General features: G+C 48.5%; 1 protein-coding gene across 8 annotated transcripts in view; it reads left to right on the top strand.

Moving 5' to 3' along the window:
• LOC119175608 (uncharacterized) overlaps positions 1-13,067 on the top strand; it is a 497,980-nt gene that overhangs the window by 428,490 nt on the left and 56,423 nt on the right. For 6 of the 8 annotated variants that reach the window (XM_075881644.1, XM_075881649.1, XM_075881651.1 and 3 more), the window contains one exon: positions 10,849-10,988. The exons of the other annotated variants lie outside the window; for them this stretch is intronic. In XM_075881644.1, the coding sequence (XP_075737759.1) occupies positions 10,849-10,988 (140 nt within the window). The remainder of the gene's footprint in view (positions 1-10,848; positions 10,989-13,067) is intronic. 8 annotated transcript variants of the gene reach the window in all.

Raw genomic sequence — 13,067 nt, forward strand, 5'->3', positions numbered from 1 at the left:
AGGTTCCTGCCCAACCTGTATGCGCATCTGCAGCCACTGCACATTATGCTTCAAGATGGCCTGCATTGGGCATGGAAGAAGGAGGAGGACATGGCCTTTGAGCACAGTAAACAGCTCATCACCAAGGCACCCGTGCTGTTGCACTTCGATCCAGCCAAGCCTGTTGTTCTTACTGTAGACGCATCACCATACGATGTAGGAGCCGTCCTAGCGCACAGAGACAAGAATGGTTAAGAACGCCCAGTGTCATTTATTTCTCGTCGTCTTCACACAGCAGAGCAGCGTTACAGCCAGCTCGATAAGGAAGGCCTCGCCCTCATGTTTGGCGTCGAGTGTTTTCACCAGTACCTGTGGGGTTGAAAGTTCGAGCCAGTCATGAACCACGAACCACTGCTAGGGCTACTGGGGCCAGACAAGGTAGTCTCCGTGCAGGCATCACCTCGAGTGGTACGATGGGCCTTGAAGCTTGCGGCCTACAGCTACCAGTTGGTGTAGTGTCCGGGAAAAGACCTGGGGCCTGCTGATGCCCTGAGCCAGTTGCCGGTGCCAGAGGTGCCTGCTGGTGTTCCAGAGCCAGCTGAAGTAGCTCATGCTGGAGCATGCGTATCCCAAGGTAATCTCCAGGTCTGCTGTGTCGCAGGCAACCAGTCGGGACCCGGTGCTGTCCCAGGTGGTGAAGGCAGTATCCTGAGGGGAGGAATTGGTGCAACAGCCCTACAGCCACAAGGCCGCTGAGCTGAGCCTGGAGCAAGGCAGCCTACTTTGGGTTTCCAGGATGGTGATCCCACAAAGTCTCTGGTCCAGGGTCGAACTGTTGCTGCAAGCGGGGCATCCTGGCGTAGAAAAGACAAGAATGGTGGCCTAATTCCATGTTTGGTGGCCTGGACTGGACCACAACATTGCTCACATGGTGCGGAGCTGCCAAGTCTGCCAGGAACATCAGTGGGCTTCACGTCATCTGGAGATCACCCCATGGCCATTCCCACAGAGGCCCTGGTCCTGCCTTCACGTGGATTTTGGGGCGCCCCTTCAGAGGTCACTACTTCCTGTTGGTGGTTGACGCATTCTCAAAGTGGGTGGATGTTATAACTGTCACCACTCCGTCAGTAGGTGCGACCATTGCAGTACTGCGGCAAATCTTTGCAGCTCAGGGGCTGCCGGACATTATAGTCTCCGATAATGGGCCCACTTTCACCAGCGCACAGTATCTAGCCTGGCTGACGAAGAATAGAATCTGCCGAGTGATGGTTCCTCCGTATCACCCTGCTTCAAACGGTGCAGCTGAGCGGGTGGTGCTGACGATTGACAAATTTAAGAAGAGCCAGGTGGAGGATTTCCATATGCAGGTCGCCCGCATACTCTATCAGTATCGGGCCACACCTCATGAAGTCCCCGGCCGTACCCCCTGCGAGCTTTTGCTGGGACGGATGGTGAAGACACCGTTGGACATTCTGCACCCAGACCTCCGGTCCACGGCGCTCCTCAAACAGCTGGAACAGAAGCTGGCTGCTGACAAAGGGTGCTGTCCTGGGCCATTGCCCGAGCCCGAAATGCCAGTATTCACCAGGAATTTCCGTTCTGGCCCACTTTGGTCTGCTGGACAAGTGGTCTCGCCTGCAAGCTCCTCCTCCCTGCTCGTACATATGCAGGATGGAACCACATAGCGCCGACATGCTGACCATGTGAGGGCTAACCGTGGGACCGGGCTTGCATCTGCGGCAGCACCAGTTGCGGCCAGTGAGACAACCGTTTTGTAAGAAACAGGCGCCTCCAGTTGTGCACCACTAGTTGAGCCACCGGCAAGTTCAGTGCCATCCCTGCCGACCACATCAGAAGCTCAGGAGGAACCGAGAGCGGCTCAGGCAGCACCTAGTGCTACCGCACCTAGTCCCTCAACACCTGTACCCAGACGGAGCAACTGACGACGAAGGGCACCAGATTGCTTTTCGCCTACCTAAAGCAACGCTGAACCGGCTAGAACTTGTAATTTTTTTGTGTGTGCATTAACTGTGGGTGAGGGGTGTAACGAGCGTGTGGCATCCTGCCTAGCCTATTTTCATTACCTTGCCTAGTTCGGCAGGCAACCGTGGTCATTCTTGGAAAATAAACACTCCCGAGTGCTGCTCGGCAGTCAGTAGCTGTTACTCCACCATGCATGTGGTGTCGTCCTTGTCAGAGAGCGACGCCTCGGCCCTCTCTCTCGTCTACGGTCTTCAGGAAAGATTGTGACACTATCTGCTTTCCGTGATACATATGTGCGCTTTTCTACTGCTATCGGATACTAAGTGACAATTAAGAGTTACATTGAAACACAGTGCGGTCACGTGTACTCCTGTTTATTTGCTTGCAGCGCGACGCCTATGCTGGCCACGCTGTCGCTGCCTGGCGGCTCGCTGTACAGTCTGCGCACATTTGCCATGTGAATTGCTCATTCTCTCTTCGCTCCAAACCGAGCACAGATGAGCAGAGTAGTGCGTTTAATTAGCTTAAGGAGCAAAGTGCATCGTGATTATTTGCAGTTATGAAAGCTAGAGATAAGCATAGATTATTTTTTGGTTTTTGGTTTTTGAAATTCTGTCAGTTGTAATGTTTAATAATGGGAACACATACGCATGCATGCACACATCTGTGGGTGATAAGTCTGGTAAGCTCACAGTTCTAAATGTTTAGTGAAAGCCATTGGAATTTTTTTTTACCAGAAATAATTTTGATTGATAATGATGTTTCACTCCGGAAAGCTACTCCAAAACTAACTTACAAGCTCCAAAACACATTCTTTGGTGCTCCAAAACTGCTCCAGAACTCTCTTTTTACTCCATCAAAGCTGCTCCAAAACACTGAAGTTCACTTCTGATCCGATGGAGGCGGAAATGTTGTAGGCCCGTGTACTCAGATTTGGGTGCACGTTAAAGGACCCCAGGTGGTCAAAATTTCCGGAGTCCTCCACTACGGCGTCTCTCATAATCAAATGGTGGTTTTGGGACATTAAACCCCACAAATCAATCAATCAATCAAGTTCGCTTCTGAGCCTCTCACTCGCATCTCTTGATGATTACTCACTTATTTCCCGAAGATGACAAGGGAAACGAGCCCAGGAGATCTATGCCATTCTAATCGAAAAGTTTTATGAGTGGCTCGATAAAGTATAGATGAACATAGTGTTAGGCTACTTGGTATTCCATTGTGGATGGCATTTCATGAAAAAAAAAAAAGAAAAACGGACAACGTGCTCTCTTTCTTCTTGTACGTTTTTTTGTGCAAAATGCCATCCTCGATAGGGTGAAGCCATCCTGCCGGCTTCACAGATGGGGACTTTAGGCGCTTGCATTCGCAGCAAGCTTGGACGTATTGTTTAACGCAAGCGGCAGGTTTCGGCCATTAGTGAGGCTTGCGTACCCTAGCGAGTGTTCGGGTGATACTCCAGTGGCTAGATGAAGGTTCATCATGGCAGGCGAATAGAATTTTGCCACAATGTCCTACTAGAACATCCAATAAGTTTTCTCACTGACAGCACCGTTCTTCTTGTAAAACACACCGTGTCGCAAACAGAACGATGACAATTTGCAAGGTATGTTCAGGGGTAGAGATACATTGCAGCCCTCAAAATGTTCAATTATAGGTCGCACTTCAACATCCGCTCGTTGCATTGTAGCGACGTCTGTTATGCTTACGACTCCAAGGAAAGAGCAGTTGTATTTTTTGAGAGGCAGACTCAATTGGCACACTTGACGTGTCTGCATTTTCATGCGCACGACCCTACTTACACATGATAGTGACGTCATACTTCTGCAATCGTAGGCTCCACCAGGAGGGTTTCTAAGGTTCACTAGCCAGCACAGCGAGTCATGATCCTTCACTACCTTAAATGGGCGTCCGTAGAGGTAAGGTCGAAACTTGACGAATGCCCACACGACGGCAAGGCACTCCTTTTTCGTGGTGGTGTAGTTGGGCTCTGGGCGTGATAGGGTGCGACTTGTGTAAGCGATAACTTTTTCAACTCTCTCCTGCCACTGTATCAGTACCGTGCCAAGATCGATGTTACTGGCGTTCGTATTAATTCCTATCTTGGCTTCCTTGACAAAGCGCCCAAGAACAGGTGGTGATGCAATGCGATGCCGCAGCTCGGTGAATGCCGTGTCTTGTTTGGACCTCTAAGCAAACGGTGTGTTATCGCTGGTGAGTTGAGTAAGGGGTTCGGCAATTTTCAAAGACATTGCCTATAAAGTGCTAGTAGTATTCACATAACCCAAGAAACCACCAAACACTTTTCTTATTGGTAGAAGTCGGGAAGGTTGCTACAGCGGCTGTTTTCTCTGGGTAATTATGGACACATTTCCACTTACAACATAGCCCAGGAACTTCAATTCTTCATAACCAAAGTGGCATTTTTGAGGCTTTAACATAAGGTTAGCCTATCGGATTACCTCGAGTACTTGTCTGCATTTCCGATGGAGGCAGAAATGTCGTAGGCCCGTATGCTCAGATTTGGGTGAACGTTAAAGAACCCCAGGTGGTCGAAATTTCCGGAGCCCTCCACTACGGGGTCTCTCGTAATCATATCGTGGTTTTGGGAAGTTAAATCCCACAAATCAATCAATCTAGTACTTGTCTTAGCTGAGCCCCGCCACGGTGGTCTAGTGGCTAAGGTACTCGGCTGCTGACCCGCAGGTCGCGGGTTCGAATCTCGGCTGTGGCGGCTGCATTTCCGATGGAGGCGGAAATGTTGTAGGCCCATGTACTCAAATTTGGGTGCACGTTAAAGAACCCCAGGTGGTCAAAATTTCCGGAGCCCTCCACTACGGCGTCTCTCATAATCATATGGTGGTTTTGGGACGTTAAACCCCACAAATCAATAATTCAATCAATCAATCAATCACTTGTAGCTGATTTAGATGTTCATAGAAGATGGCTTCATGACCACGTCATCTAAGTGAACGAGGTAGCTTTGCCACTTTTCTGCTAACACAGTGTCCATCATGCACTGGAAGGTAGCTGTCACAGAGCAGAGACCAAACGGGAGCACTCGAAATTCGTAGAGACCATCTGACGTGACAAAGGCTCTTTTGACAAAGGCTCTTTTGACGTGACAAAGGCTACTGCGCCTGGTGCAGTTGTTGCAGCTCGTCGCGGACGACCTATCGTATAAGCTCACAAAGCGCTTCTACGTCGGTCAGAAATGATCCTAGCTCAATGGTGTAGTAGCATTCGCTTGCTGATCGTACTGGTTCCACTGGTGCAGCACCTTCTCCATTGCTTCAGTGAGGAACTCCGCAACAGTCTTGGACAGACTACGAATGGGACCACGAAAGAGCTGCTCCTTCACGCCCCACATCCAGTGACGCAGCTTCTTGGCTTTCGGCATGTTTGGATCGGCTCGATTGAAAAGACGAACCATATCCTTCACGTACATGGTCACATCTTCAAGGCATCTGAATGTGAGAAGGGAGGGCCCATTCCGCTTGCTCTTGATGATTAGGGCTCTAGTACGTGTCCATAAGTCTGCAACAGAACGTGTGCCATGATGTTAGGAGGCCCTTGCAGTTCTGAAACCATGTACCAGCACCATCCGGAGAGCTAAAGTACACTGTGAGACCTCGCGTAATCTGGCAGCCCTATACTCTATGTTGAGCTAGTCGGGACGCGGTTTCGTTGTCGTTTTTAGGTGCGCGCATGCTCTATGACTGCATTGCTGCCGTAGCTCCGGTTTATTAAATTCGTTTTCGCCTTATCGCCATCTTGTCTATGTTGTCGAGCCCTCACAACACGATCCTGAGCTTCGCTACTTTATCTCACCTGTTGAAATCAGCTACGTTTGTGCTCGAACTCAGTCAGCCAGTCTTCCACATCTTCAAAAAGGCTATCACGAAAGGGACTCCGCACGCGTAGTTTTTGTAGCGTATAATAAGCGGGTGACGCTGCAGCGGTCACTGCAGCTGCAAAAGCAGAGTAACATCCTTCATACCTGTCGAGGTTGTAGTTAATTGTACGGTGAGGTGCAAACTCAGAGGCCAGACCCCAAATTCTCCAGCTAGCACGGTGCGCTGGCATAGGCATGGGTTCTGACTGGCGTTCCTGCTGCTGCACTCTAAAGAAAATACAGTAAAAAGGGTGTTTTTTTGTCTCGCAACAATAATCCTCATCAGGCTTGTGTATGCTTCCTTTCTTGAAAATTTGGCACTGGCCACTTTCCTATCGAGAATGCTGTGTAACGCTGATAACGCGCATGTCTTTCATGATCAGAATGTACCGGCATGCGGCGATAGCACAAGGAAGGAACGCAAGATAGATGACGACTATTATTGTGAAACAAAAAGACACGCTTTTTACTCAATCTTTTTTTTTAGAGTGTGGGAGGCGTTTGTTGCATAGGTGATAATACCCAGCACCTACCACGAATAAAATATGTTCTAAACGAAGGCGACACCTACCACCAATAAAATAACATGTTCTAAATGAAGGCGACGTTTATAAGACGGTTTCACAAGGTCCAAGTTCCGAGAGCAGTCTGCACAGCGCAGCCAAAAAAAATAGCACAGGCACGAGAACTACTACCTCTTCATCTGCCTCTTTCTTTCTGGCAGATTAAGCGCGTGACAATATATACCGTACTATTCGAGTTTGATTCCAAATAATTTGAGCGCAATACTATTATTTGCTGGAATTCGCTTCGAACCTAAAACTCACTATTTGTACGAGCCTACATTTTAGAACTTTACTACCTTTAATCTGCCGCTGCTATTGAAGCTTCCTTAGGAGCAGCATAGTCTCTAGATACTACTTTTGGAGCTGTGTTGTGACAATTCATGATAACGACTGTGGGTTGCAGCAAACAGTAGTTTTTTAATCTGTGAGAGCTGCTTGCACATGTGCTTTCAGAACTACATCATTGCTGTCCACAATAGCATCTACCATAATTTTGTCCACAGTGCTTTGACATGGTGAACGTGGCTATACTTTTGGAGTTTCTTCGTCACCATGTATGGTCACATCGCTGAAACCAAGGGTTAATCTACAACAGTTGTGGCAAAAAATATGCTCAATTTTGACTGTGTGCGCTGTGTTGTATCGCCGCCGAGGCACTGTGTGACAAAGACAATGGGCGCGTTAGCGCCGGAGGTCTGTGAAAAACGTCACGCTAGGCCCAGAGCCGGGAGGAAACTCTTTATTCAGAGAGCGCACATTGGCACGTAGCACTGGTTCATAATATCGCTGTTGCGTGGCTGGTGCCATGTGGCACATTTCATTGAGACCGAAACTGATTGGAGGTCATGAAATGCCCGACACAACATTATCTCCTCCTAGAAAGGAAAGGAGATGTAAACTCTTGCATACTTGTACAAGAGATTGTGAATTATACAAAACTAGCGCCATAGTAGGCAATCACAGTTGTTTTGAACATTACACAGCGGCAAGGTACTGAAACTGACACATTGCAACATGCGCAATATAGAACTGTAAAAATGCAAAAAATTCCTGGTGCACATGACAATTTGGCAAAACATTTAAAAATATCATGTTGTAAATCACAAAATAAAACAGCATTATACAATAGTTATCACATGTACGAATTGGAGTAATATAAATTAGTATGCTCAAGGGGGAACATAATCCTTGTAATGTGCCGGTATTTTACGGCATCGCTTAGAACGACGGCATGCCGGAAAATGAGGGGAAAGATTTGCCAATGGAGCCTTATACATCTCAGAAGATTTTGAGCCTTGGGGCTCAACTACATGCTCATCCTCGGAGAGCGGTAGCGATTCTGGAGTGTCCGTACATGACACATTCGTACCTGAAACATCTTTTCCCCCTTCAAAACAATCTGCACTAGGGCTGGGCACATTAGCCGTATCTTGTGAAGGTGCCTATACGGTGGTTCGTGGAAGAGTCGCTAACCGGGGCGTTGGAGACGAACATAAAGGTGGAGAGTAATTCTGTTGCATGAATGAAGAATTAGGCAGAGGAAATGAATTCTGCTGTGACGTTGAGTTTTGCTCTGCATGAACCAGTACAAGCTTTGAAGCATTCTATACATTGCCATCACTCAAGCGGAATGAATTCAGTCCAAGTTGACTAGTAATTGTACAGTCAAACCTCAATATATTGGACACGGATATATCGAATTATTGCCTATATCGAACGGTTGCTATATCACACGGGAAATCGCATGCATTATTGATTTTTTATTTCGAACAAAGTTTGACATATAATGGATATATCGAACTCAGCCACCCCGAACCGCCCGTGCTCCATTGACAGGCGACGAGCTTTCCCGCAACTCTCGAAAGTAGCGGTAGAGCGGCGGGCGTTTACGAATGCTGCACACATCGATGGCGCCGAGAGCGCCACTTTAACGTAGCGGCGTACGCGCACTGCAGCCTTGCGGTAGAGGTTCTTGGATGAGGAAAGAGAAGAGAAAAGCGCGGAGCTGTTATTTTCTTTCAATACGAAAGCACCGACACGACTTCGCGCGGGGAAGGGGGAGTGGGAGGTAAAGATTGAGGAGGAAAGTATAGAAGGGAAAGGACGCAGACGACTGTCTCGAACGCGGCCCGCGCTGCCGCCGGGAAAGAGAAAGCAGTCAGGCGAGCCGGCATGGGCGCGCCGTGTGCGCGCTTTACCCCCGGACTCACGCCGCAGCCTTGCAGCTTACAGTCATTGCAGTCTCTATGGTGTCAACGGCACACTGCGCACTTGTTGCAAGCTCCTCCTTCGTAGCATCGGCAGGCATCGGTCATTGTGCTCGCAATGTTAGTGCGTTCGGAGTTAGGCCTGTCGCACGCTGTGGTGCGCGACAGGCCTAACTCCGAACGGTGGAGCTCACGGATGTGGAGATTGTCGCCGAAGCTACTGCTGAGCAGCCAAATGAAGACTCTGCCGAGGTGGATCCCGCAAGTGCTGATGGTGCCCCGCTCCCGACATCAGCTGAGGTCGTAGCTGCCTTGGCCCTTGTGCGCCGCCACTGCGGCGCGATTGAAGGCACCGGCCTATCACTTATGGATCGCCTGGACTATATTGAGGACGCAGTCGTCAAACACGCCATGGCCAACAAAAAGCAGGCTACTCTTTTTCAATATTTTAAACCAACACTAATACTATGTTTGAATCTTCAAGTGAGTATTTACTGCACCACGCTTGAACGGTTCGTTGGTTGTTTTCAGCAAGCTGTTAACGCATTTTTTTCGTGATTTTTTTATATCGAAATTCTGGATCTATCGAACTATTTCGCAATCCCCGCGCCATTCGATATATCGAGGTTCGACTGTATATGAACCCTTGTACTTAATCTGCTTGCCCGAAAGATGAAATTTAACCCTGTGGCCCACCTGTAACTTGGAACGTGGAGCATTTGAATTAATGTGTTGCTTAGTTTCCTGTTGCTTATTTAATACTCATTTTCTCACAAAATCCAACGTTGGCAAAGGGACCTGCTATGGTGGTCCAGTGGCTATGGTACTCGTCTGCTGACCCGCAGGTCGCGGGATCAAATCCCGGTTGCGGCGGCTGCATTTCCGATGGAGGCGGAAACGTTGTAGGCCCGTGTTCTCAGATTTGGGTGCACCTTAAAGAACCACAGTTGGTCAAAATTTCCGGAGTCCTCTACTACGGCATCTCTCATAATCAAATAGTGGTTTTGGGACGTTAAACCCCACAAATCAATCAACGTTGGCAAAGGGTGTAACCCTGTAATGTCGATTCCAAAACGGGGTTGGCGATTATGCAAAAGTTGTGCACGTGAAAAGCCTGTAGTAGCTTGAGGTGTAAAGCAATACATGCCGAAGTACTCTGTAACAGCATGTTTCAGTAGGCGGCATTCAAGTAGAGCGAGCTGAATTTGCCTTTTCAGAACATTGTTCAAACGTTCAACTTAGACGTTGCCATGTGGGTAGTAGTTCGATGAGCAAAGATGCTGAATGCCTCTTTCCGAAAGAAAAGTTTCAAATAGTTGCAACTTGAACTGAGGACCGTTGTCCATAACAATTGCCTCAGGGAAGCCTTCCCTACTGAAAAGTGCTGTCAAGAATGTCATTATCGATTTAGAAGTGACTGCATGAGTAAAACAAACTGCTGGCCACTTAGAATGGTAGTCAACTAATGTAATCGCAAATCTGCAGTCGGATGGAGCACGTTCAAGTGGACCGACAATGTCTATGCCTAGCTTTTCCCACGGTTTGCTTAGCCACAGAACAGGCTGGAGGACACTCCCCTGAGTGTCATAGTCCACCGACTACTAAAAAAAAAAATAATGAACACTATAAAAAATACAAGATAGTAAACTAAGAAGCAGTGCCGTTTTAGTGTACACAGTTCCGTCGGGCATCATAACGCTTCATTATTAGCCGTGTATCCGTGTCGACGCATTTTGTCAGGCACCACAACACATCATCACTTGTCGCATGTCTTTGTCATGAGTTGCACCGAACGGAGCTTGCGCACACATCCAATAACTCTTGGTGACCTGTCTTTGTCCCGCCGGTTGCACAGAATGTAAAGCACATGTAGGGTGTGGCGGTGTTCACAGCAGATTGGGCCGGCGTTCCACGACTTGTCGGCCTTGTGCTTTGTCGCCGACTAGGCAGGAAGCGCTAAAGACGCTGCAGGTAATCTACGAAAGACAACATTACTATAGTAGGACAACAACAACAAAAAAAACACCGCATCCTGATTGACAAACAACTCATACGCCGGGCGGCAATGTCGACGATAGTGGGGGAACGAGTTTATGCGTATAGTGGACGCTTGTAGTAAGCTTTGATGTCACACATGTTTACAGGGCCTGTTAGTCGACCACCGCATTTGTTTTTGAGAAGGTATGCTAACCTAGACATTCGTTTTGCAATCACATAGGGACTGTCCCATCGTGGTGCAAGGGAGGCAGAAAACCCTTTTGCTGCGTCACTGAGTGGATCCGTGCAGCGGAGCACCTCAGTGCTGACATCGAACTCGAGAGGTCGCCTATTCTTGTTATATTGATTGCAATGTTCCAGGTGGGTTTGTTCCCAGTTCTCCCTGGCTTCCCCCAAAGTTTCGCTGAAGTGATTGGAAAGATTCTGTGTGAATACCGTGTAGTTGCAGCGTGGTGATTCGGAGTCATGGGTGAGTGCATGTTCGATGGGGAGTTTAAGCTCACGACCCAAGAGAATGGCTGCCGGAGTCAAGCTAGTTGAACGATTCACCGTTGTTCGGGCATCCCAGTCTCTGTGCTGGTCAGTGAAAGCCACCAACATTGTCTCGAGGTTTCTGTTGACGCACTCAGTAAGGTTGGCCTGAGGGTGGTAAGGTGTCGTTCTTTTGTGGTGTACACCAAGAACTTTCCAAGTGCCCGCAAATATTCTATCTGTGAAATATGTTGCATTGTCTCTTATTATCCTTTTTTGGAAAACCCAAGCGAGTGTATGTCTGCAGCAGACAATCCCAAATTACCTTTGAATCAAGCTGGCATAACGGATACAGCTCTACCCATTTTGAAAAATGGCAGTGACTACTAACAAGTACTGACACCCCTTAGCTGATTGAAGGTACGGGCCTATTGCGTCACAGGCAACGATTTCCCATGGGTACCTGCTTTCCACCGATTGCATGAGGCCCAGTGGTTTGCCTCCCCTCGGTTTTGCAGTCTGGCAGGTAGGGCAAGTGCGAACGTAAGATGTGACGTTCTTTTTCATGTGCGGCGATGTGGCGATGCGACAAAACTTTTCAAAAGTTCTCTTGTCATCACTGTGACCAGCGAGGCGTGTGTCATGAAAGTATGTCTAGAAGATTTTGTGTAGAGTCCGAGGAATAAAAACGCGGAATGGGGGCTCGCCATCATGCGTATCAATGAGGGTACGTAACGCATAAGCAGGCCGTCCTCGGCTTGCAAGTAGCTTCCATAGGTGTTTGTGGACCGTGTGTTCCCATTGGCACTGGCAGTAAGCAGGCCACTGTATATTTTCCTGCACTGGGCGTTGTTTTTCTGAGCGTCGAGAAGCTGCTGTCGTGAGACCAGTGTTCCCCATACATCTTCAGGCATTGTCAGAACCAGGACCTCGGCGACGGGTTCACCATCTCCGTACAGTGGCGCTCTGGAAAGCACGTCAGCCACATTGTTGCCGGTACTTTTCTTGTATTCAACTCTAATTATATTTCTGAAGAGAAAGAGTCCACCGGGCCAGATGACGGGATGGGTTTTTCATTTTCCACAGTCATGACAGCGCCTGGTGATCGGTTTGAATCGTAAATAAGGCTTCATCCAGGTACATATCAAATTTCTTCAGCGCGAATATGATTGCGAGGCACTCTTTCTCTGTTATGGTGTAGTTCCTTTCTATGCCCGAGAGCGTGTGGCTTACAAATGCTAGTGGGTAAAGCATCTCTTGATATTCCTGGAGCGAAACTGCTCGAAGGTCATATTTACTAGCATCGGTCTGCACAGTAAAAGGCAAGTTTAGGGCAGGGAGGCGTTGCCCCGCCGCGGTGGTCTAGTGACTAAGGTACTCGGCTGCTGACCCGCAGGGCGCGGGTTCAAATCCCGGCTGCGGCGGCTGCATTTCCGATGAAGGCGGAAATGTTGTAGGCCCGTGTGCTCAGATTTGGGTGCACGTTAAAGAACCCCAGGTGGTCTAAATTTCCGGAGCCCTCCACTACGGCGTCTCTCATAATCATATAGTGGTTTTGGGACGTTAAACCACACATATCAATCAAGGGCAGGGAGGCGCAACCGTAATGTATCAGCGATAGCCTTGGAAAGAGCCTAGAATGCTGCATGCTCCACGTTAGTCCAAGACCAATGGACACCGTTGCATAGAGATGGTGAAGTGGTCTGGCCAGATCAGCACAGTGAGGAATGAAGTGGCAGTAGAAGCCTACCATATCCAAAAACCGTTGCAAGCTCTTGACACCCATTGGTGGTGTATAATGCAGGATTGCTTGAGGTTTCTGTTCATCTGGTCGTACAGTGCCTCACTTGACAACGAAACCTAAGATGTTGATTCTATTTGAGACCAACTGGACTTTCTGGGGGTTGAGGGTCAGCCCTGCTTCCTGCATTCTTTGCAATACTGCGGTTACGAGGGTCAGGTGCTCAT

Source organism: Rhipicephalus microplus, chromosome X (assembly GCF_043290135.1).
Source record: "Rhipicephalus microplus isolate Deutch F79 chromosome X, USDA_Rmic, whole genome shotgun sequence".
Lineage (NCBI taxonomy): Eukaryota > Metazoa > Arthropoda > Arachnida > Ixodida > Ixodidae > Rhipicephalus > Rhipicephalus microplus.